The 25586-nt window shown below is 57.9% G+C and overlaps 1 protein-coding gene across 1 annotated transcript; it reads left to right on the top strand.

The window, feature by feature from the left end:
- Nucleotides 1-1674: 1674 nt before the first annotated feature.
- On the top strand, nt 1675-24513 carry OAS3 (2'-5'-oligoadenylate synthetase 3; the record flags this gene model as incomplete). The annotated part of the gene is made up of 19 exons (XM_079150422.1): nt 1675-1813; nt 4623-4737; nt 6364-6559; nt 6871-7113; nt 8759-9041; nt 10380-10555; nt 12044-12282; nt 13182-13335; nt 13693-14037; nt 14958-15240; nt 17883-18058; nt 18792-19039; nt 19419-19563; nt 20634-20807; nt 22053-22338; nt 23008-23189; nt 23368-23606; nt 24174-24321; nt 24414-24513. The coding sequence occupies 19 exons, from the start codon at nt 1675-1677 to the stop codon at nt 24423-24425; spliced, it is 3783 nt and encodes a 1260-aa protein (XP_079006548.1). The 3' UTR covers nt 24426-24513.
- Between the last annotated feature and the right edge of the window lie 1073 nt (nt 24514-25586).

Raw genomic sequence — 25586 nt, 5'->3', positions numbered from 1 at the left:
TAAACCCAAAGGAACTTCATCTTTTGGACTTTTTTAAGGCAGCTACTGGAAAATGTAAAAATGACTGGCGTGCGGGGCTTGCACCGCGCCTGCGGAGGACAGCCCTGCCCTGGCTCTGTCCCTGGGCTCAATGGTAGACTCCGCCCACGCACGCCGCCATGTCATCACGCTGTCCTTGGCACCAAGAAGTGGCTTTTCATTTAAAAGACTCCAGAACATAAAGCTTCCATAACCACAGCTGCTCCAGGCTCACACGTAAACACAGAGGAACCAGTGCCCTTATTGCCTGGGTCCCTGGTCACCAGAGTGGGTGACCACAGTTCTCCTCTCCGTAGGTGCCAGCACCGAATGCCCTGGCAGCCCTGTTGGATGCTTGTCATTTTTCTTCATGTGATAAACACGGGACCCTGAGGATATGAGGGCCAGCAGCCTAACCCTTCTGCCTCTGAACTTGCTTCTCTTAACACTGCTGCACGGCCCCTGCGTGTCCCACACTGAATTCCCACGATTCCCTTCTCCGGAGACCCCGGGAACCAGAAGCACCGATGCTGGAGGGCAGCAAAACACAGAAGCCCCAGCTCAACCAGAGAGCCGCTCAGCCGCTCTGCCTTCTGGATCTATCCATGCTCCACGGTAGGAGGAGGCCAGTCTCCTGACTTGCGTGCTGGTCTCTTCTGGAAACACCCTCGCAGTTACGCCCAGAGAGGTGTGTCCAGAAACAACGCCCACTGCTCCTGGCCACACGTGGACTTGACCACCACGTACTCCTTGGGGCCTGGGGAGTGGGCTAGGATAGCCAGGGGTCTTTATCTTAAGATGGTCCCCACGGTCTCTGAAGTGGCCGCAGGCCCTCTTTTCCAGTGTACCCTGTGCTTACTGAGTGGCTTTGGGTCCATTAGCGGAAAGGGCTCATGGGGTCCTGTTGCCAGGGGACCCTGCATCCTCTTCAGTCAATGGGTTCAAAACAGGCTCAGGTCCAACGGCCAGGTCAGGGGCTGTGACCTTGCATGGGATGGTGACCTTGGTTCTTCTAATGGCCCATATTGGAGGGTCTCCTTCCGGGCGCTGGAGCCCCAAGGACACCACGTGGCAGTGACCTCATCCACGACTCTGCAGGCCCCTGCCTCACCACCCAGAGTACCCATGGCACCCGCCTCCGCCATCACCAAGCCAAGTCCTTCCAGAAGGACACCATGGAAACCCTTACAGACACAGCGTCCCTCCCTGCAGCACATTCCTCTGGGTCCCCCGGGGAGTTTCTGGACTCACACAGCAATACGTCCAGCCCCGGGCACCCCTCCCGAGCTGCCCGGCCTCCTCCCCCATCTGCCGGGGCAGCTCCAGAGTCTCGAGCTTTTCCACAACTTCCCATGATTCTCCGAGCCGTCCCCACGTTCAGGCCAGACACACGGGTGTCATGACATCCTGCGTCTTAGGAAAGTCCCCCTCAGTCCGTCCCCCTTTGCAGTCACCCCGGGCGCACCCCTGACTCCGCCGAGCCCTGTCACCGGGTCCTGCAGCGGGGGCAGCTCGGTCTGTTTCCCACGGCCACGACTCCACTCTGGGTTCTGAGCTTGGGCCGGAGTTCCGGTTTCTCCACCTCCTTCCAACGCGGTTACCTTTCCCAAAATAGTCATCATCAGGCGCCTTGCAACTTCCATTTGCATTTCCCCGATGATTAGTGACATTGAGCGCTGTCTTCTGAGAAATGTCTACTCAAGCCCGAGGCCATTTTTAACCACCGTGTTCGTGTTGGCTGTTGGTATTGATGTGTGGGACCTCCGACGCCTTTTGGAGATTAGCTCTTCGTCAGGTATGTGGTTTACAGATATTTTCTTCTTCTATAGGTCGCTTTCCACTCTGCCGACGGTTTCCTTTGCTGTGATTGGCACACAGGGGTCCGCTGATTTTTGACAAGGTTGCCAACGGGGGCTCTTCAAGGAACGGTGCTGGGAAAACTGGGTTTCCACAGGCAAAAGCCTGGAATTGACCCCTTACCTCACACCGAACGCCAAAGTCAACTCAAAATGGAATAAAGACTGGAACACACTGGCCCGAAAGTAAAACTCCTAGAAGAAAATCAGGGGGACGCTTCGTGACCTTGGTCTTGGCGATGACTTCATGGCTTTGACATCAAGAGCGCAGGCCCCTTCGGCATGTCCTGCTACATGGCAGCGTGTGGGGATGACGTTCTCTCTGCAGGACCACCTCCGACATGCCCCCAGAGCCCACCCGCGTGCCAGCCCATCTGGGGACTCTGTCCTCTTCCACGGGGGCTAACAGGGCCTTGCTCCACTGCCGCGCCTGGCCATTGCTCACATCCTCAGAACACATTCTCTATTTCTCAAGTCATGGCTCCTCCCGGGTGTTCTGTGTCGATGTTCATATTATAGCCAATTTGTGCCCTTCTGCCCCAAACACGAGGAAGCACACACATGAGCTTAGGAAGGATGCCATTATATAATATTGAGAATTCTAACGCTCCACGAACTCGGCCTGTCTTTCTGTCCGTTTTAGTCTAACGACCGTAACGAAGCTTTATCTTTTTCCCTACAGATTATCTTTCGTGTCTTTGTGATACTTATCCCCAGGTATTTGTTTCACTGCGACCGTGCTTAGTATGTTTTCTCTCATTTCATTTGGGGATAGTGGTTCCGGGAAGACTTAAATAAAGGTTTTCGATATTTGGTCACAGCGTTCTATGTCATCTTTACAACTTTTTGTATTTTCTGAATTTTTTTTTCTTTTGGCACCGATCTGGTATGATTTGTATAGTCACAGGAAATAATAAAGCAATTCTTCTTTCGAAAATGTGTTTTCGAGACGCCTTTGGCTGAGCTAAGCTCAGATAATTTGTGCAAATCCAGGAGTTCCCGTGTCAGCGCCCAGCACTGTGACAAAATACCCAGATAATCAGAGAGAGAAAATGTGCAAGCTCAGCTCACAGTTTGGGGGGTTCCAGTTCATCGTTGATTGGCTCTGTTGCTTTGGGCTGTGGCAAGGCAGTGCCTCGCTCGGCTGAAGCCCACGAAGGCATAAAATGGCTCTCCTCGTGGTCAGGGAGCAGAAGAGACGAGGAAGAGACTGGGGTCCCAGTGTTGCCTTTGAGGCCATTCCGCCAGGGAACCAAGAACCACCAGGCCCCACAACTCCACCACCTCCCACAGCACCGTCCTGGGAACCGAGCTTCTAACACACGGGCCTTTGAGGGACATTCACAAGCCAACCTGTTGGACTCAGTTTACAGGAAGCTCTGGGGCGCTGGCTTTTCCAGAGAGCACCGGTGCGTGAGGCTGGCCAACACTGTGGGAGGCAAAGCAAGACGCCCGAGTGGGCCGTGTCTGCACCTCCAGGAGAAGGGCCCTGCCTGCGTTCAGGGCCCCACCAACCAACAGGCGAGAGTTAATGTTCAGCCCGCAGAGAGGAGGGCAGAGCTCACTCAGGACGCGCCGAGAGCGTCTGGCAGGGGAACCTGCCACCCGCGCCCTCGGCCTCAGCCGGGGCAGGTTTGAGGTGCTGCGGCCTTCGCCTCTGGGCGGCCCTGCCAGAGGCCCCTTCTCCTCCCACAGTCCCCGTCCCCGCAGCCGGCAGGCCGCCCAGGCTCCGCCCAGCACCTAACTCTTCCTCTGGACTGTCGTCCTGGACCGGTCCCTTGACCCCTCAGGGAGACAGCTCTCCTCTGTCACGCGGGAGCAAGGACGGCCCTGAGCATCTGCAGAGGATTTAAAGAGCAACTGCGGAATGACTGTGGGTCAGCTCCCCACGCACAGCTTATCCTTAAAGATGGAGCTTATGATCACAACCGTTCCAAAACTTTATCAAGGTCCTGCTCTGGGCCATGTCCTGGGGGGCAGGCGGAGGAGGCAAAGGTGACCCGGAGAGTGGTCAGGGCCAATGCCTCACGGCTGAAGCCGTGAGCGCTATCTATTAGAGCTCCACTTCACTCTTGATTATCTAATAGATACCTAATAAATATGATTATCTGATAAATTGCCTCGTCATTTATTAGGTGTCTAATAAATGCAGTAACAGGAGCCTGTGGGAGGATCGGTGGGGCAGCCAGCCCAGTCCCAGAGGCCCCAGGAGAGGTCAAGGGCAGAAGGGTGTAGAGTGTCAGGGAACTGAACCAGGAAGAGCATGTGCCACTGAGGGCACAGCCATGCAAAGGCCCTGGGGTGGCAACACGCGTGGAGCATTTGAAAACCAAAAGAGACTCAGCAAAAGCTGTGGGAGGCGAGGAGAAGGGTCAGCAGTCAGCTAGGGGCTGGTAGGAGGTCGCAGGGCTTCCTAGGACTACTGAAGCAAAGTGACCACGTGGGGCCTTTAAACAACAGAAATCTAGTCTCACAGCTGGAAACCCAAGGTCAGGGTGTGGGCAGGTTGGCTGGAGGAGTCTGTTCCAGCCTCCGACTTCTGGAGGCAGCGGCTCCGTGGCTGGTAGGTGTACCCCCTGGAGCGCAGCCTCCAGCGTCATGTGATTTCTCCCTTGGTGCGGGTGTCTCTGTCCAGGTTTCCTTCTTTGAAGGACACCAGTGGTTTTGGATTAGGACCCACCCTAATGACCTTATTTTAACTTGGTTACTTCTGTAAAAGCCCCATTTCCAACTAAAGTCCTCTTTCAGGTCCTCCGGGAAAGAACTGGGAGATGACCTCCCAGGAAGCCCTGGCACAGCGCCCTCTGCTGGCCGTCACAGGCCACTGCAGCTCCCCGGGGCCCCTTCTCCAGCTAGGGAACCAGTACCCCAGCTTCAAGGAAGGACAAGGTCCCCTTTGGCTCCTGACAAGCTGCACCGCCACATCAGTTTGACCTTGGGAGCCTGATGTGACTTCTTACAGAGTAAATCTGGAAGAAAAAAAAAAAAGAAAGAAACAGGGCACCTTGTAACTGAGACACAGCCAGGTCCCCCTGCCAGCCGCAGGCTGAGCTGCTGACCCAGGCTCCTTATTTCTGCAGTCTCCACTCGGGTCTCTGGCCTGCCCTGACCACCCGCACCACACACCACAAAGAACGAGCAGGACCGGCCGCTGCTTGAAGTGAGACCAGGTCGAGCTTCCGGGAACCACCTGCTGATAGTCCTGGGTAGACCACGGCCCAGAGGCGTCACCGTGACCTTCAGGGCTTCCATTTATGCTTAACCACTACCCTGGTGCTTGCCAGGGACCTTACACTCGTGGTTTCACCCCATGTAACAGCCTGGGGAGGCAGCAGAGCAAGGAGTTCGGCAGCAAGGAATCCAGAACCAGACTGCCTGGGTTCAAACCCGTCTCTGCCAAGTATCAGTTGTAATACTGGGTGGATTGCCAGACCTCTCTGTTCCTCCATTTCTTATCTCTCAAATGAAGGTGACCACACTGCCTGTCTCATGGAGTTTCTTTCCTTTTTGTTTCTTTTCTTCCTTCCTTCCCGTGCTGGGGATTGAACCCAGGGCCTTGCTATTGCTAGGCAAGCAGCGGTTCTACCACTGAGCTACATCCCAGCCCCACATAGGGTTTTTGGTACTGAGGATTGAACCCAGGAGCACTTAACCACTGACTCGCATCCCCCTTTTTACTTTTACTTTGAGACAGGGTCTCCATAAGTTGCTAGAGGGCCTTACTAAATTACTGAGGCTGGCTTTGAACTTGTGATCCTCCTGCCTCAGCCTCCCGAGCTGTTGGGATTCTAGGTGTGTGCCACCGCACCCAGTCCACAGAGGGTTTCTATGAGGGTTAAATATCAAGTATTTAGGACAATGCCTGTCGTCCAGTAATAGGATATAATCCCATTTTTATGGATGAGGGAACTGAGACTCAGAAGAGACCAGTAATTTGCACAAGGTTGTACAGACAGGCACCAGCTCAAACCCAAGTCCATCTGACTCCACATCCCTTCCTTTTTAAATTCTGAAACACTTGCATTCTTCTTTTTTTATTATTTAATTTCATTTATTTTTATTTTTTATTATTTAATTTTATTTATTGTTTTTTAATCATTTTTAATTTATTTATTTTCGTGTGTGGTACTGGGATTTGAACTCGGGGACGCTTAACCCCTGAGCTGTAACACCTTCTTATTTTGAGACAGGGCTCTCCAAGTTATTAAGGTTGACTTCCAACATGCCATCCTCCTGCCTCAGCCTCCAGAGTTGCTGAGCTAAAAGGCCTGAGCCACGGTGTGCGCATATTACCTCCATCTGACAGATAACAAAACCCAGGCCCAGAGAAGCGAAGTGTCTCACAGGGGGCTGCACAGCAAAGCAGACTAGCAAGAACGAGGGTCTCCTGACTGCCAGGGTGGAGTTGCGTCCTCCGGCCTTTGTCTCGGATCTCCGGCCCGCAGACTGGTTTCCCAGCTTGAGGACCAGCACACATTCCTCTGTCCAGTGTCGGGTGCGCGGACCCGGGGTGGGCAGCAGGCGCGGCCTCCGCAATTGGCGAGCAGGTGAGGGAGCGTCGCAGGCACGAGGGCCCGGGGATCCCGGTTCCCCTGGTGCCCGGGTTGCCCAGCAAGGCAGCAACCACGCCCAGCAAGAAGCTCAGCAAGGAGCAGGGAGCCCGGGCGCTGCAGGAGGAAACGAAAGTGAGAGCAGGGAGAGGACAGTGCAGGGGACCAGGAGGAGGACGCAGAGGAGGAGGATGGAGAGGAGGGCAGCGAGGAGGAGGATGGAGAGGAGGACGCAGAGGAGGAGGATGGAGAGGAGGACGCAGAGGAGGAGGATGGAGAGGAGGGCAGAGCAGGAGGAGGAGGATGGAGAGGAGGACGCAGAGGAGGAGGATGGAGAGGAGGGCAGAGCAGGAGGAGGATGGAGAGGAGGAGGAGGAGGAGGAGGAAAACCAAGAAACGAAACCGAAACAGAGAGCGTCGCCTCGGCTGAGCAGCGCCGGTGACCTGGGGCCCGCCCTGCGCCTCTCGGAGCCCCGCGGGTCGGGCGGGACGCGAAGCCCGGCGGCTTGGACGTGTACGGCACCGCGGCCGCCGCGCTCGACAGCCTGGTGGCCCGCCGCCTGCAGCCGTCGCCCGAGTTCGTGGGGGCCGCGCGGCGCGCGCTGGGCGCCCTGGACGCCGCCCTCAGGGAGCGCGGGGGCCGCCGAGGAGGCGCGGGGCCGGCGCTGCGGGTGCGGAGGACGGTCAAGGTGAGCGGCCGGGGCGGGCGACCCGGGGTGCTGGGGGCCTTCCGGCTCCTGGCGCCTCTGAATGACCCTCCCGCCAGCTGAGCCCGGACTCAGCGTCCTGAGGACACGGAGCTCGCCCTGCGGGTGGCTGCTTTCATTTTGTTTATTTTTAAATTTAATTTAATTTAATTTTATCTTATTTTTAATTTTTATATTTATTTTATTGGGGGTACCAGGGATTGAACTCAGGGGCGCTTAACCACTGAACCACTGAGTCACGTCCCCAGCCCTTTTTTAATATTTATTTAGAGACAGGGTCTCAGTGCAGGCCATATAGCCCATCACGTATGGGTTCGAGTCCCCGGCAGCCTGGGATTGTGCAAATACCAAACAAACGGAGACAGGGTCTCACTAAGTCACTGAGGCTGGCTTTGAACTCAGGATCCTCCTGCCTCAGCCTAGAACAGGGAACCCAGAGTTTTAATCCCGGCCCCACCGCACCTTAGCCAAGTGACCTCGCTGAGCCTCTTTTTCTCATCTGTAAGATGGGGTGATCTTAAGTGTTGCTCACCAGGAAGATTTAGTGAGATAAGAGGCAGCTGTGGACCTCAATTCCTGAGTCCAGCCCCTGGCCCAGGGATGCCGTTCCCCCAGAAAGGGCTGGACTGGGCTGTATGAGATGAGCCGGGGGCTTCTGGATGATGACCCCCAGAGGGGCCCCTGCCCGGTCACCCCCACCAAAATGTTTCCAGTCATTGCCAAATGTCCCCCCAGACACAACTGCCTAGTCTCGGGACCCGCTATTTTAGACGTGCCCAGGAAAGGTGAGGGATCACACCAAGAGGAAAGGCGGGTGCAGGAAGTTCCCCTCTTCCTTTGCACAGGTCAGAAAGTCCTCCCAACAAGAGCTTAGAGCCCAGGTCTCCCGTCAGGCAGGCCCTGCCTCTGCCGGCTTAGGGCCGGGAAGCGGGAGCGGGGGCTCTGGGTGGGAGCTTGCTCCTCCAGGGCGCCAGCCTGGTTCTTGCCATTTACTGGCTGGCAACTCACTGCACCCTCCAGGCCTCTGCCACAGGCATGTCACCACATCCGGTCCCCTGAGGCTGGAAGCAAGATGTCAGGTGTCAGATGCCAGGACAGAGCAGAGGCTTGGGAGTTTCCTCAGGCTGGAAGCTTTGCAGAGACACTGATCAGAAAGGGCTCAGAAATCCAATGAATCACGCCGCAGTTTTGTACCCATCCTCAGCAAAGGGCTGAGCGAGGGTTCTGCAAACCACAGATTTGACCCAGTAGTTTCCGGGGTTTTGTAGTAGTTGTTTGGGGTACTGGGGACTGACTCCAGAGGTACTTAACACAGAGCCACATCCCCAGCCCTTCTTATTTTTTATTTTGAGACAGAGTCTTGCTAAGTTGCTGAGGCTGGCCTCCAACTTGTGATCCTCCTGCCTCAGCCTCCCGAGTCTCGGGATCACAGGCATAAACTGTCATGACCTTATGTGTTAAAACTGCTTCTTTTGAAAACCCCGATCTGGCTGTCCTGGCCCCATCCTTGTGGCTTCAAATGCCTCAAACTGGATGGCCACAGTCTCCACCCAGCCCAGCCGCCCCCCAGGGCAGGCGGACACCGCGTGGGAGAGTGGAGAATTCCCCGGGACTGTTTCCTCCACAGGAAGGCGCCTATGGCCGGGGCACAGCTCTCAGGGGCGGCTGTGATTCTGAACTCGTCATCTTCCTCGACTGCTTCGAAAGCTACCAGGACCAGAGGGCCCGCCACGTGGAGATCCTCAGGGAGATACGGGCGCTGCTGGACGCCTGGTGGCCAGGGTCCATGCCCGGCCTGCGCCTGCAGCGTCCCCAGCAGAACGCGGCTGGGGTCCTGCAGTTCCAGATGGCATCTGACGACCGCGAAAACTGGATGGACGTCACACTGGTGCCGGCCTTTGACGTCCTGGGTGAGGCGCGGTCCACCCCAGGGCGGGGAGGACCCCGGGATGCAGACAGATTATCCCGTTCTGGCCCCGCCACCTGCTTGCTGGTCGACCTGGGCAGGGCTCTGTCCCTCTCTGAATCTTACGCCTGGCACAGTCCCCTTCGTCTGCGTGGGGAACTGGTTCGGGGAGCCCCATTCTCCTCTATATCTTTATTTGGGGGGACAGGGACTCACGGTGTTGCCCAGGCTGGCCTCAAACTCAGGGGCTTGGGCCTCTCCCTCTTCAGCCTCCCTGGCAGCTGGGACCACAGATGGGCGCCACGGTGCCCAGCTCCCTGCGCACCCGGAACCTCCTCTGGGTTACTTACTACACCTAAGACAGTGCGCGTCGTACGGTTGCCCCTGTTGCTTGGCAACGGCTGTACACCGTGATGTTGGGGGTGGAGGGCGTGGAAAAGGAGCCGGGAGCGTCAGCACGACTCGATTTGCGGTCAGATGTCTGTGATCCGCGAAGGCGGGATCCGCAGGTGCGGAACATGTGCATGCGCAGGGCCAACCCCGCACCACCCGCCGCACCCCGCACACGTTCCCCACAGTGACCACTCCTTACCAACGCGTCGCCACGCTAAGGGCTTGACGTGGTTCCCTCTTACGCCTCACAACTGACCTCTGAGGGCTGTACTGATCCATCTTCTTGGGAAAACCAAGGCACAGAGACATACAGTAACTCATCCAAAGCCACCCAGCAAGTAAGGGGCAGCAGCCACCTAAGGGATTGGGGAGAGTGTTTACTTTTTCCATGCCACGTCCCTTGGGTGGCAGGCAGGGGGCGACGGAAAAGGCACACCCTGCAAAGCCCGCTGGTTCCGAGTTCGGACCCTCCTCGCCGGCGGTGTGACTTGAGCAGAGCGTGGAGCTTCCGTGCCTTGGTTTCCCCAGCTGTGAAGTTGGATGAGGACCCGGACTTGCCTGTAGGGTTGCAGTGGGGATACGTGTGAGCCCTTCAGCCCCGTGCCCGGCCACGGCTGGGGAACCAGACCCCTTGCCTTACTTCTTTCTGCCATAACGTCTCCCTCTCCTGGGGCACCGGTTAATGAACCCCTGAGGAGCCAGCCGAGGGAGGACAGGCCGGGCGGGTTTCGGGACTCCTGACTGGCTGGAGGCAGCTCTGTCTCACCGTTTGGGCCAGCGGGGCCCAGGGGCTCCAGGCCCAGGTGGGAGGAGGGGGCTCCCTCCACACCCTGGAGGGCAGGTCTTCCTGGACTCCCTTCCCAGCCCCCCGACGCCCGTGCTGCCACATCCCCTCCCACACCCAGTGCCCAGGCGGAGCCCCTCCTAACTCAGGGCCTCCTGCCCCCAGGGAAGCTCAGCTCTGGACTCAAACCCAAGCCTGCAGTCTACACCACCCTGCTCGACAGTGGCGGCGGGGCCGGCGAGCACGCGGCCTGCTTTGCAGAGCTGCGGAGGAACTTCGTGAACACTCGCCCAGTCAAACTGAAGAACCTGATCCTGCTGGTGAAGCACTGGTTCCGCCAGGTGAAGCTGCGGGCCAGGGTCCTGGCTCCAGATACTGGACTTCTTTGTCCATGTTTCTTAATACTGGAAATCTTTTCTTATTTTTAATGACCCTTTATGGCCTCTTTCTGGAAAGTGCCTGTTCATGTCCTTTGTTCTTTTATACTTTTGTGGTTGTCTTGTTGTTGATTCATTGACGCTCTTTCTATATTGTGGATGCTAATTCTTATTTACTTGATAGAGGGCGAATGGGTTCTCCTAGTCCGTGACTTGTATTTTGCTTTGTTTAAAGGTCATTTGTTAGTGAAAGTATTCAAATGCAATCAGATGTATTCATCTTTCTTCTTAAATTACTTGTTCTTTCTGTGTCTTAAGTCTTTCCTTCTCCTGATTTCCTAAAATTACTCTCCATGTTGCCTTCCAAAAGGTTCGTTTTTCACATTTAGGGCTTCGTCTGGTCTGGAAAGTTTTATATATGGCGTAAGGTAACGTGGAGTTTGTAGGCTTCCTATCCCAGCCTCGGGAACACCCATCTGCCCTGTTCATGCTTATTGATAAACTCTGGTGAATTGAGGGAGGTGTGCCCCACTTGTGCCTAGACACGAGGGACAAGTTCCCCCAAATCTTGAGCCACATAGCTGGGTTCCCCCATCGGACGACTCATCATAGGCAGGTCTGGATGTGAGGAAGTCCTGATTCCAGTTCTGGCTCTGAGACTGATTTGCTGTGTGACCCTGGGCAAGTTCCTAACCTCCTCTGGGCTTCTTCCTCTGCTTGTTCATAAAGGGTGCATCCATCTTTCTCGGGTTCTTCCCACATCAATATGATTCTTCAGGGACAGGAAACGCTCGCAGCCTGGTGCTTTTATAGGGCCAACTAGCCAGCCTGCCCAGGTGCTAGAGGGTCCAGCACAATCTGGGTGCTGGGCACACGTATACCCGGGATTGTTTATCGTACCCCAGAGAGGGGGCGGCGGAGGAGCAGGGCTGCTGGGGCTGCTAGCCAGGCAGGTCACCTAGGAAGCCAGAGTGTCCCCTCTCGAGCTGCCCTGCCAGCCCAGAAGCTGGGACTCTGGCCACGGTGAGGAGCCGACCACTCCCTGGAACACGGAGCCCCAGTTACACGGTGCAGGAACGGAGGTCGTGTGTCCGGATGGGCCCAGGGGCCAGGGACGGACAGAGACCTGACGGCCGCCCACCCCGCTCCAGATGGCGACCTGGCGCCCTCCCTGGGTCCCAGCTGTCCCATCTCTGCCCTCAGCCATCTGGCCAGCACCCCAGATCCGCCTCGCCTGTGTTTGGGGGACAGACAGTTCCAGGTCCTGCTGGCTCCTTTCTGGTGACCCCTTGTCCCTGGGAGAGGTGTCAGGTGCTCTTGGAGAGGTGTGGACCCGTCCCGCTCTCGTTCCAGGCTCAGCCTGCAGGGCCCCGGCCTGGGGTCGAGCCCCAGCCACGTCCTGGGAGCTGCCCCCATCCCTCCTCCCTGCCCAGCGCTCCGTCCCTTCTACAGGGGTTCCAGGAGGCGGCCCGGGGCAGCCCGCTGCCCCCCGTCTATGCGCTGGAGCTGCTGACCATCTTCGCCTGGGAGCAGGGCTGCGGGAAGGACGCCTTCAGCCTGGCCCAGGGGCTGCGGACCGTCCTGGGCTTGATCCAGCGGCATCGGCAGCTCTGTGTTTTCTGGACCGTCAACTATGGCTTCGAGGACCCTGTCGTTGGGACGTTCCTGCGGGGACAGCTGGGACGACCCAGGTACATCCTAACACCTGCCATCTGCGCTCCTGCCCTGAGCCTTACGGAGCTGACGAACAAGAATGGAATGGGCTGTGCCTCAGATGCCCCTGGGGATCACTGGGGGCGCTTGTAAAAATCTAACAATGCCTCGCCACGTGGTGCGCGTGGGACTGCTCTACTGATGTAGAACACAAACATTTTGATGAGCATCTATTAAGGGCACATGTCTGTGAAACCACCACCCAGGATAACAATATTTCCAGCACCCCAGTGAGCCCCTCCTAGACAGTGACACAACAAAGATAAATCCATTCTGATTTTCATCAGGACAGTTTTGGCTGGTTTTAAATCTGATTGGATTTAAAACCTATGTCCTTTTGTGCCAGGTTTCTGTTTCTTAACATTAAGTCACTGAAATCCATCCATTTAGTTGAATTCATTCTTTTACATTGCTGCATAGTATTCCATTGCAGGAACTTATGACAGTATGATTTCCATTTTATTGAAGATGGCGAGCTGGACTGCTTTCAGTTGGAAGCTATAAAAAATATGGCTGTTATAAACAGTCTTGTATGTGTCTTGACGCACATGCGTCTAATGGATGTACACCTAGGAACGGAATTGCTAAAGCACACGGTATAACAGAGTTCCCAGCAATGGTCCTTGTATCTTGGGATCTTAATACACAGCCAGGGTTCAGAACCAGGGCTCCAAGTTCATCTCGACAGCAGTCCATCCAGGTGAGCACTGTTATCCTCATTTCCAAATGAGAAAACTGAGGCTCAGAGAAGGAAATTCATCTACCCCAGGTCACACAGCTGGAAAATAGCAACGCTGGGATTGGAACCGGGTCTGCCTGAGGCCAGAGCCCTGATGACCTTCTTGCTAACGGGAACCTTGTTTCTCTGGAACCGCAGGCCTGTGATACTGGACCCCGCTGACCCCACATGGGACGTGGGCAGCGGCACAGCCTGGAACTGGGATGTGCTCGCCCAGGAGGCCCAGACCTGCTACCACCACCCGTGCTTTCTGGAGGCATCTGGGAGCCCCGTGCAGCCCTGGGAGGGGCCGGTGAGTTTCCCAGGACCCTTGGGGTTCTGAGCGTCCACAGGGCCCAGGGGCCCTGTGAGGTGGCACAGGGTGGGCACGGAGGCCTCTCCTCACTGCGAGGCCCTGACCACAGCCTGCTCCCCGGCTTCTCCACCCACCATGGGGGGGGGGGTGTCTTTGCTCTGTGTCCCCCTAGCAATGCCCCTTTTTCTAATCTGTCCAAAGGCACCACATCTGCCACGTCCCCTCCATGACCCTAGATCACTCAAGTGAACAGGTCACTCAAGTGAACAGAGGGACGGGGCAGTTGAGGGGTGGAGGTGGGTGGACGTGGACACCCCTGTGCTGGGTGACGCCGCTCCTCCAACCACCTTCCAGGGCCTTCCACGTGCTGGGCACTCAGATTTGGGCCACCCCGTCCTGCGAGACCCTGACCAAGAAATCCCTGGGGACATCAGGAGCCTCGACGCTGTGCGTCCAAAGGCCCAGATCAGGCAGCCCCCAGGTCCAACCCCGGACCCCGGCGGAAGGGCCAGCGCCGCCCGCCCCGCGCTGGGCGGGGCCTCGGCTCTGTCTCAGGTGCCGGCCAAGGAGCTCAACCGCTTCGTCCAGGACCACTTGACGCCCAGCCCCCAGTTCCAGGAGCAGGTGAAGAGGGCCATCGACGCCACCCTGCGCTGCCTGCGCGAGACCTGCGCCTACAAACCCTCCAGAGTCATCAAGGTGAGACCCTCCGGGGACGCAGGGGCGGGAAGGGCCCGGACACCGGTAGAGAAGACCCTCAGCGCGAGGCGCACGTCGTCGGCACCGCCCAGCCAGGCGCGCCTGCCCCGCAGGACGGCAGATCGCTCAGCCTGAACAGTGTCGCAGAGCCCACGAGTGAACGTGGACGCAGGTGGGACCCAGGCGGCACTGTCGCTCCATTAAGTGATGGGATTTGTTTTGTTTTGAATGATATATTTTTAAAAACTCTTAAAATAGGCAGATCACTTCTCTCCTGAGCCCAAATGCCCCCTGGTTTCTGGGCGATGCAGCCTCGAGGACTGCAGGGTCCGGCCCTGGGCGCCTCCCAGCTGGCTGGCCTCCGGGCGGCTTCTGCTCCTGGGACCCGAGGCCGCCTCGGCCCGGCCCTCCCTTCATCCTTGAAGCCCCCGGTCCAGGGTTCCCTCCTCACGGAGGCCGGGCCAGGCAACTTCCCTGGAGCCTCCACGCAGAGCTCCTCCCTCTGCCCCGAGGGCACCCCTGGGGAAGCCCATCCGCCCTGCCCTGCCCGCCACCTCCCCAGCTGAAGGCCAGTTCCAGCGCAGGGACCTCCATCCGCCCAACGTAGCGAGTCCGCTGAAGCGGAGGAAGATGGAGGCCCGCAGGGCCCGGTGCGGCCGTGAATGGCTGCGGGAAAGACCACAGAGCGCATCTGCTGGCCCGCTGGCTCCGGCACCGCATCTGCAGCGGCTGGTCCAGATGTGTGGTGGGCGCAGCTGATGCTGGACCGGCCAGGGCCTGCCTCTGCTGGCTCCAGAGATGGAGGCCGTGCACGCAGATGCAGCTGGGACCCGTGCCGCCGGCCTGGACCCGCCACCAGCGAGAGCCACCTCTGGGCGCGGTTGCCGGGCTCGTGGCCTGAGCTCTTCTTCGCTCCGCAGGGCGGCTCCTTCGGCAGGGGCACCAGCCTCCGGGGCGGCTGCGATGCTGAGCTCATCCTCTTCCTCAACTGCTTCAGCGACTTCAAGGACCAGGGGCCCCGCCAGGCGGAGATCGTCAAGGCGATGCGGACGCAGGTGGAATCGTGGTGGCGGGACCCGGTCCCTGGGCTGCGCCTTACGCTTCCTGAGCAGAACGCGCCTAGCGCTTTGCACTTCCGGCTGGTGTCCGCTGACCCAGAGAGCTGGGTGGACGTCAGCTTGCTGCCCGCCTTCGATGCCGTGGGTGAGCGCGCCTGCGCCTGGGAGGGTGACAGAGACCCCTGGGGACCAGGGGGCACGTAAAGGCGCCACCCGCCATCCCTCTGGTGCGCCTAATCCTCCCACTTAACCGGGCACCGAAAACCGCTTTGCGATGTCTCCTCGCGGGGTCAAATCGTAGGACTATGCGGAGCTTTACCAAGATCTTAGTTATGAGAGGGTTCAGGCTAAAGGACACCGGAGACACCGCCCACCCACAGGCCCAAACTAACAATTCCCCAGATCTGCCGGGGATTTAAAAGGAAATTTCATGGTATCATTTCCTCCCTCGTTTTAGGGCATTTCGTTTTCTAACGTTTGAAAGTGAATCTTGGGAATTGTCAGTTTTAAGAAATGCAGTTTGGGTGGCTCTCAGGAGGCTGAGGCAGGAGGATTGCGGGTTCAAAGCCAGCCTCTGCAATTTAGCGAGGTCCTCAGCAACTTAGGGAGACCCGGCCTCAAAATAAAAAATAAAAAGGGCTGGGAATGTGGCTCAGTGGTTAAGTGTCCCTGGGTTCAATCCTTGATGCTGAAAAAAAAAAAAGAAGTTTCAGTGTTAAGAAGCACCGCATGGCAGATGTTTTTCTAGGCCTCATTTTTATCACCATTCAGGCCGGTATATTTTGTGCTCTGAATTATGACATTATCATTTGCTCTTTGATCTGTGAATATTTGGAAGTGAGTTTCCAAATGAAGGTTTTGAAGTTTTGTTCATTTGTTTTCTTTTAGCATTTAGTATTTTTAAAATTTTAGTCCAAGACTATATTTCATGAGATAACACTTATTGGTAATTTGCTGGAACTTTCCAGGTTTCGACTTTGGTTAAAAACCTCTCTGTTCACCTTCATGCTTGAAGGGTGTGATGGGTGTTCTCCCTCAGGGTCTACTGCCCTGACCTCTCTTCTTTCTGATGAGAAGTCTGCTGTCCCTTTAATGCTCTTTTCCTTATATATAATCTATTTCTGTTTGTATATGCAGATTTTTTTTTTTTTAATTTCCTTTTTGGGAGACTTTGAGACTGTCCCTTGGTCCACAGTGTTGTTCAGTGTCTGATGCTCTGTGTTCTGTCTGGACTCTGCGGTGCCTCCTGTGTCCAGGGACTCAGTCCTTTCTTTAGATTTGGGGACCTGCTTCCCATGTTCCTTGCCTCTCTCTTCCCGTTTTCCCTGTTGCCTGCATTCTCTCTTTGACCCCCTGACTCTATCTCTAACCCTCCCATCTCACCCTGCCTGCCTCTCGGTTGCTCAGATCTGCTTTCCACTTGGCTCTCTTCAAATGCATCTAATTGGCTACCTAGCCTTAATTAAAAAATTTTTTTTCAACAACTTTATTTTTCATTTCTAGAAGTTCTACTTGGTTCTTTCCAAAATCAAGCTGTTACCTGCTTGGAAGCTTCAGTTCTTTCATTGGAATTAAGGTTTCTCTTATTTCTTGGATCACTTTAAACATGCTCAGTCTCTCCCGCTGTCCTGTGATAACAAATTGTTGTGTTGCTGAGTCTCCTGACTCTCCCTCCCCCACCCCCCAAACCCCAGCTGGATCATTTCCTCATGTGGGTTGTAATTTTTTATTGTGAGAACTTTATTGTATGGAACTTTTACTTTCTTTCCTTTTCCTCTGGAAGTTCCTTCTGCTGAGAGTCGAAGAAATATCCCCCAAGGGACCACATTCACATTTTGCCTCCAGCTGGCCTCCAAGGGCCTCACTCATTCCCAAGCCGGCTTAGGTGGTGATTCCACAGCCTGGGACTTCCCCACCATGCTATCAATTTGGGTTTCACACCTGCATCTAGCATTGGATTGGGGGCTCAGTTTCTCCTGGGGGACTTTTCTTCCCTTGTCCCCACCCAGAGTCCTAGGAATCTCTCTCTGTTGGTGGGTGACTTTTCTTAGACATCTTTCATGCAGAAAAGTCAGCCTTTCTTGCATTCCAGAGATTGGCCTTACGAAGGAGAGTGCTGGGACTCACTTCCAGTCTCCTCTCTGTTCCTTGATCTTTTTCTTCTGAGTGATGACATGAATGATAGCAGTAATTAATGCTTATTGAACACATGATGTTTTTAAAGCAGTTTGGAGCACTTTACACATAGATTTCATTTGCTTCTTACAATAGCCTTACAAGGTGTCTGCTGCTTATGATCCCCCTTACAGATGAGGAAACTTGAGACCCAAAGAGGCAAATAACACAGCTTGGATTTAAACCCAGGCTGTCTATCTTGGAAACTCATTCCGTTAACTTCCATGTGACACAGCTTTTCTGGGGAGGAGGGTCAAGATTACCCCCTTACACAGTAGGTGGATTAGTGAAAATTTCTGGAGTACCAAATGAGGAGCAGGGGTTGTGGCTAGAGCGCTGGCCCAGCCCATGTGGGGCACTGGGTTCGATCCTCAGCACCACATAAAAATAAATAAAGGTTTTGTCCATCTACAACTAAAAAAGTACTTTTTATAATGATAGTTGTGTTATCCAATATTACAGTATATTATTATTGATTGCAATGTCACATAACTAACGTGGAAATTAATTGCACTAATGGACGCCATCAACTGCACTAATGGTGCGCGGATGGGACGGTGCGCGCTGCAGGCCTGATTCGGAGTTGCACACGGAGCGTTTCCACTCCTCCAGGGCAGCTCGGATCTGACGCCAAGCCCCAGCCCCAGGTGTACAGGACCCTCCTCAACAGCGGCGGCCGTGACGGCGAGCACGCGGCCTGCTTCGCGCAGCTGCGCAGGGACTTCGTGAACAGGAGCCCCCCCAAGCTCAAGAACCTCATCCTGCTGGTGAAGCACTGGTACCGCCACGTGAGTGCCCTCGCTCCTCCCCGGAAGCGGTGACGTCATGACCACCGCCTGGGCCAATCAGCTCCTACCCTGTGCAGACACCACCCCCTCCTTTGCATCCCATTGGCCAGCCCGAGCAGAAGGACCGCCTCCCACCTTTCCTGCCCAGATCCGGAAGTCGCTCGATTTTTTCCTCCATCAGGTGTTAGGCTCTCCCTTATGTAGCTGGGCTGCCCTGTCCCCGTCCGTCACCTGGGTTTCAACGCCTCCTCACACTCCTGGTGACTTCCCTGCGCCTTCCCACCCCAAACCTCTGCTCCTGCCGTGCAGCCCACCATTCGTCTTCTGCAAGCTGTCCTAATTTGAGCGTCCTCTGGAGGCCCCTTGCGATGCCACCCCACATGCGCATGTGCCTTCAGCAACTCCCCCAGCTCTTGCTGCTGCTAACCTTGGGGTGGCTGTTGGGGTGCCCAGATGGATCCGCAGCCCCCGTTCCTGTACAACTCTCCAGACTCCCAGAAAGGAGATTCCAGAGGCCGCTTCTGAGCTGGCAGCCTCACTGCGGGACCTTGAACCAGTAGTTACTGCCCTTCTCTGATCCTCAGTGTACTGACCGTAAAGCATAAAGCACCGGCCAGGCCGCCCTCAAGATCCTGGTCCTTCGTGATGTTTAGAGAGCCCTTCCCCAGCACGTAGGGCCGTCCCAAGCATGCCGTAGGGCCGTGCCCTGATCTTTGGTTGACTTCTGTGACAGGTTGCAGCTCAAAATGAAGAACAGGCAGCCCATACCTCTCTGCCTCCAGCCTACGCCCTGGAGCTGCTGACCATCTTCGCCTGGGAGCAGGGCTGTAACAGCCACAGTTTCTACATGGCCCAGGGCCTGCGGACCATTCTGGGGCTTGTCCGGCAGTATCAGGACCAGTGTGTGTACTGGACAGACTACTATGGCATCGAGGACCCAGTTCTGAGAACACACCTTCTTGGCCAGCTTCGAAAACCCAGGTGCACACCAGCTCCGGTGCCTGCCTTCTGTCCACTGTCTCCTGGAGTCTGTGTCCAGGAGGGCTCTGGGGTGGGCTTTGGGTCACCAGTCCTGCCCCTCATTTTCTTGCCTCTGAACTCTGATGGGAAAGTGTTAGGGTTAGGGTTAGGGCACCCAGGCACCCCAGGGAAAACCAGGGCTGCTTTTATTAGCATAATAGAAGGCCGTATCTCAAGTGAGGGCCCCCAGGAGCTTTCTGACCAAGGCAGCCGGTTGGGGCTCCTTCTGAACTTGGGCAGTCTGAGGTTAACCCTGCAGTCTGGATCCTCTTCCTGACCCTCACATCCCTTCCCAGACCCTCTGTATTCCTGACCACCTGTCCCCCAACTCTGTCCCCAGGCCTCTAATCCTGGATCCTGCTGACCCCACCTGGAACGTGGGCCAGGGCAGCTGGGAGCTGTTGGCCCAGAGCGCGGCAGCCCTGGAGACCCAGGCCTGCCTTATGGGTGGGGACGGAACACCTGTGCAGCCCTGGGACGTGCTGGTAGGAGGCAGGCCCTGGGGGGGTCATGGTTGGGTCCCCTGCCTGGTGCATCCCCAGCTCTGGAGTGTTGGCTGGTGGTGGTCACCACGGTCTCTTTTCCTGGAGAGTGGACCTCCAGGAGCAGCACAGCTTGCTACTTCCCCACCAGTGCCTGAGGGACACAGGGTACAAAGACCCCATCTTTGTCTCAAGGTGGGACCAACTCTGTGACATGGGTCACAGTCCCAAGCTCCCTGTGGGATCAGGCACGAGCTCATCTCCTTCCCACACCATTATCATGCCACCTTGTCCCCCAACTTCTGTGAGCACAGCCCCAGTTAATCATGTGCCCGAGAATCCCCTGACCAGGCTGCACTCCTAGGGAATCCCACCCAAGATGTCAGCCATCTGCACCCATGAATGGAGATTGTTAATTTAGTTTTCATTACTGTAACAAATACCTGAAGCCAAGACACTTTATAAAGAAAAGAGGTCTGTTTAGCTCCCATTGGGGGAGGCTCATGGCTGCTCTGCCAGCATCAGCTGGACGATGTTGAGGACCCGTGCCGAATGGCCTCACAACAGCAGGAGTGTCTGCCAGAAGAGGAGGTCATATCCCGAGACAGGAAGCTGAAGGCTGCAGGGCTCACGCCCAGTGGCTCCCTCTCAGTAGATCTCAGATTCCCACTGATGGCAGTGCCCCAGTGCCCCCGCTAGGCTCCGCCTCTTAAAGGCCCAGCCACCACCCGGGGACCAAGCCTCCAACACGTGACCCTCTGTTGACAAGCCATATCCAAACCAGGGTAGAGGTCAGGCGACCACATTTGCCTTTTTGCAGGGGTCTGGTAGCCAGTGCCTGGTGTGCACAATGACCCCGTGCCCCTTGAGCCTTGTGGCGCCTAATTAAAACGGGGAGACTGAGGCTGTGCGTGGGTGGCGGGGCCAGAGCTGGAATCAGGTCCGGCGGGAGCTTCCTGCGACCTGCCAACTGCTGGAAGGAAAGTCGGGGGTGGCGCCCGGTCCTCAGAGCCCAGCCGGAGCGCCGCATATCTGCCGTCCGCTCGGCCCCCACACGCCGGCTCTCTCTGCAGCCCGCTCTCCTGCACCAGACCCCGGCCGGGGACCTGGACAAGTTCATCAGCCAGTTTCTCCAGCCCAACCGCCACTTCCTGACCCAGGTGAACAAGGCCGTCGATGCCATCTGCTCGTTCCTGCGGGAGAACTGCTTCCGGAATTCTCCCATCAAAGTGCTCAAGGTGGTCAAGGTGAGCCCCCGGAGAGCGGCAGGCAAGATGGTCCTGCCGGTAGCTGACCCCTCTCCGGGGCCATCGCAGCGACCAGCGGAGGGTCCGGCCAGAACGTGGTCATGGCGGGTGGTGAACACAGGGCCCAGAGAAGTCTACATCTCTTGTAGTTGCTAGTGACACTAACCCGGAAGAGGCCTCCAAGGAGAGCATCGCTGATGTAACTGGACGGCCCCGGAGCCGGCAGCTTCAGGCATAGCTGCATCCAGGAGCCCACACAGCGTGTCAGGACGCAGCTTTTCTCTCCTTTCTTCTTGGATCTGTTTTGTTTTGTTTTAAAGCAAAAGCTCTACAAATTCATCTACAACAGAATGACAACCAGTAGTTCAATTTCCACAAAATCTACAAGACTGGCTCTACTTTTCCGAAAGGGGAATTTTCTTTTCTCCAAATTCACATTAAGACTTGGAATTGAGTCTCATCAGCCTGGCTGGGGTTACATACCTACCTCCAAGCCACTCACTGGGGCTGGGGAGACAGGATGCCTGGGTCACACTGGGTCACGTGGCAGGTGGGCCCACCTGGACCTCATGAGCTGGATGTGGACAGTTCCCACAGAGATAACCAAGATGCTAACCCCATATAGGAAGGGTGCTGGTGAGCTTAAAAAGTCACCTTGTCCCCTGCACTTCATACAACCTCAGTGTACAATCGAGAGGTCCAGCAAAGACCCCATCAGCTCAAAAATGGTGTTAGCATGGCGTGGTCCATGGCTGGTGTGCTGTGTGACCCAGGCAAATACTGTGACCTCTCTGATTCTCCCTTCCTCATCTGTAAGAATCGAGGAGGATGGACTGATTTTCCACCCTGGCTTCACCCTAGAATCACAGGGTTTTTAAAAAAGAACACTGATGCCCAAGTCCTGTCCCAGGTCAAATTAGGATGGGAGTCAGCTGTTGGCCATTTTCAGAAATTGTCAAGTTCAAGAGCCACAGGCCAGAACAAAACCAAAACCAAAAAATCCTTTGAAATCCACCCCAGCCCCAAACCTTGGTGGAAGGAGGGATTTTGCATTTGTTGAAGGGTCTAAACTTTCTAGCACACTTGTTTTCTTATGGTCCTGTTTTATTGAAAGATGCAAGACAGAGAGGTTAGGACACTTGCCCAAGGTCACACAGTAGGTTCCTAACTCAGAATCAGAGCCCTCAAGCTGGACGACCTCCAGTGGCGCTTCAGGGCTCAAGCCTCTTGCCCTGACCTCCCCAGGGTGGCTCTTCAGCCAAAGGCACCGCCCTGCGAGGCCGCTCAGACGCCGACCTGGTGGTGTTCCTCAGCTGCTTCCAGCAGTTCACGGACCAGGGGAATAAGCGGGCTGAGATCATCTCCGAGATCCGGGCCCAGCTGGAGGCCTGTCAGCAGAAGCAGCAGTTCGAAGTCAAGTTCGAAATCTCCAAGTGGGAGAATCCCCGTGTGCTGAGCTTCTCATTGACGTCCCAGACGATGCTGGACCACAGTGTGGACTTCGATGTGCTGCCGGCCTTTGATGCGCTAGGTGAGGTTCCCAGGCAGAGGCCTGTGGAGGGGAAGAACAGGTAGAGCGGGCCTGGACGGTTGTTGAGGTTGTGTACTGCACATCTGGGCCACGCCTGTTCACATCACACACGCTGCAGAAGTGCAGGTTTATACGCCTTTCCTGCAGAGTGTCCAGAGAAAAGGGCCCTTTTTCTGATTCCCTCAAGGGTGCCGTGTGGGTTAACAGTGGCCTCAAGCCCCTGGATTCTACCAACATGGAGGCCACTTCTCTGGCCTGCCATGGGTCAGCCACTAAGTTCACTCAGCGAACGCACTTGTCCCGCTGTGGCGCTGCTCCGGCCACCCAGGCGGACTCCGCTCAGGGCAGACTCGGGTCCCCAGCTCTCTGCCCGAGTCTGGACGGGCTTTGCAGAGTGAGCAACCCCAGCTCCTAGCATGTCTGGCGCCTGAGTTTGGGAGAACAAGGAGGAGAGATCCCTGGAGGCGTCTCCGGCGTTCAGGCCCTCGGCTCAGAGCGAGGCCGTGGTGCAGCGGGGACCCCAGCTCCTGCCCCTGCAGGGGTGCTGCCCCCAGAACCGCTGGGGGCCGCAGGGCGAGCCCGGCCTTCCCGGGGAGGCGGCCACTCGGGTCCCAGAGGCCCGCCTGCGTCGTGGCCGCGGGGACTCTGGGTAACCGCCCCCTGGCCCAGGCCAGCTGGCCGCGGGCTCCAGGCCCAGCCCGCAGGTCTACGCGGACCTCATCCGCAGCTGCCACAGCGCCGGCGAGTTCTCCACCTGCTTCACGGAGCTGCAGCGCGACTTCGTGGTGTCGCGCCCCACCAAGCTGAAGAGCCTGATCCGGCTGGTGAAGCACTGGTACCGGCAGCTGCAGGTGCGCTCGCCGCCCGCCTTTCCCAGGAGGCCCCGCCCGGCCCGGGCGGGTGGGACGCAGGGCTCTGGTCTCGTCTGGGAAGCGGCTGCGTGGCTCCCAGGGGCTGAGGGCGGTGCACACGCAGGTGTCCCTCCTGCCCCGTCACTGCCCTGCGGCCCACACGTCCTCCTCGTTCCAGGGCCACAAAACGCCCAAGGGGAAGGGCCCCCTGCCCCCCCAGCACGGGCTGGAGCTGCTGACCGTGTACGCGTGGGAGCAGGGCGGCCGGGACCCCCAGTTCAGCATGGCCCAGGGCTTCCGCACGGTCCTGGAGCTCATCAGACAGTACCGCCAGCTCCGCGTCTACTGGACCGTCAACTACGGTGCCGAGGACAGGACCGTGGGGGACTTCCTGCGGCTGCAGCTTCAGAGGCCCAGGTCCAGGCCCGGCCTCCTCCGGGGCCTCCCTCTCGGGCCTCTCTCCCCCTCCCGGGCGCAGAGCAGGAGCTTCCGTCTCGGGAGCGGGGCTGCTGGCCCCGGGGACAAGCAGTCTGTTTCTGGTCGCCTGAAAGGGTTTGCCCGAGGACGCGAGCGCCCAGCCCAGGTCCAGATGGGCAGCGAGCCTGTGGGGCAGGCGTGCCTGTTACTCAGCTGAGGCGTCAGCCGCCTGCAGAGCCACCGCGTAGCGGAGGGTTTCCCCGCCTCGGAAGCGGGCGCAGACCTCTGAGGGCGTCCAGGCTGCGCTGCCTGCCCACCCACGGGGCGGTGGCCGCACGGGGCGGGAGCTGGAGAGGAGCCTGGTCAGCCCGCCCCGCGGGGGTGTGGGCCGCGAGAGGTGGACGCGGGGTGACGAGCCACGCCTGCCTGGACGCAGCGCGGCCATGGCCCAGGGAGCCTGGGGCGTCCCGCAGCCCTGCCCGGCCGCAGGGCTAGGTGTGGGGAGGGCAGTCCCCGGGCAGCCCTAGACGTGGCCAAGAGGGACACCGGCCCCGCTTGCAATTGCAGACCCGTCATCCTGGATCCAGCGGACCCGACGGGCAACCTGGGCCACAGCGCCCGCTGGGACCTGCTGGCCAAGGAAGCCGAGGCGTGCGCGTCCGCCCTGTGCTGCGTGGACGGAGACGGGCGCGCCGTGCGGCCGTGGCCGGTGCCGGTGAGGACCGGGGGAGGGCCTGGGGGAGGCGGGTGCCCCCGCCCCGTGCCCCGGGCCGCGGGCAGCCAGCGTCCCCTGCTCTGCCCTCCCAGCCCGCACTGTGAAGTCCGGCGGCGGTGGCCCCGCAGGACGGCAGACGTGGACTCCGGAAGAGCCAGGCCTCCGCCTGCGCCCCGCCGCCCCGCCGCGTGCCCAGCCTGGCCACCTCCCTGAACGCCGCCCAGCCGCGGGCATCCCTGCCTCCTGGACCGGTGCGCTGGGGTCCCGGCCCTGCGGAAGGGGCAGCGGCGGCCCCGGGGCGATGAGTGACGTCTGCCTGGCGGCGGCCCGGAGCCCACGCGTGGCCGTGCGTGGGGTCCTTCGGGGAGGAGCTCCAGGGAGGCCCCGCGCCCGCCCTGCCCGGATGCCCAGCAGCCCGGCCTCTGCCCGACACCCTGCCCAGCACGCGGGGAGCTGGGAGGAGCCGCCGGGACCCTCAGGGGCAGCCCGCTGTCCAGGCCGCCCTCTCGCTCCTCCCCGCCGGGTGCCGAGCCGGCCGCGGCTGCGTGGGCGTCAGCCAGCGGCTTCCCAAGCTTCACTGGCTGACCCGCCGGGAATCCCAGCTTGGGACTCAGGACCCCAAAGTCCACCTCTTGGGTCGGCCCTGGACACTGGCCAGGCGTTTTCCAGCGCTGGGGACAAGCCTGGGTGGCAGAGACCCCCGCCAAGTTGTCCAGCACAGACAGCCCGGTCCTCCTGGGTGGACACCTGTCCCCAGCGCTGGGACTCAGGGCCTCCCTGTCAGCATGCCTCCCAGATCCCGGGATGGCGAGTCGGGGTGAGGAGCCGGCCGCCCTGGTGGTGCCTCGCTGGCACCGATGTCACTCTGGGAACTTCCTGTGGGAGCCACACCCTTGGGAAGAAGGATGGACCCCAAGTGCACCCCTCGGGGTCAGTGGGTGTGTGCCGGGGCTCGTGGGCTCGCTGGTCACAGGCACTCAGTGCTCACCGCAGGACACTGCCATCCCCGTGGAGAGCCAAACCCGGGCAGCCGCTCCCGCCCACTCTGCCCCTGGTCCCCAAGCCACCGATGCGCTCCGTGTGCCAGTTACAACATCTGCCAGTACCGCGCACAGCCTTCTGCTGGCTCTTCACCCAGCCTCCTGCCTTCAAGGTGGCCTACGTCTCAGCAGGAGATGGTGCTCATTCCTTTTCACTGCTGAATACTATTCCTTTGCTTGGCCAGACCACGCCCTATCTCTCCACCCACCTGCTGACGGGCATTT

Source organism: Sciurus vulgaris, assembly GCF_902686455.1.
Source record: "Sciurus vulgaris genome assembly, chromosome: 8".
Classification (NCBI taxonomy): domain Eukaryota; kingdom Metazoa; phylum Chordata; class Mammalia; order Rodentia; family Sciuridae; genus Sciurus; species Sciurus vulgaris.
This window is presented reverse-complemented; position numbering and strand designations above follow the sequence as displayed.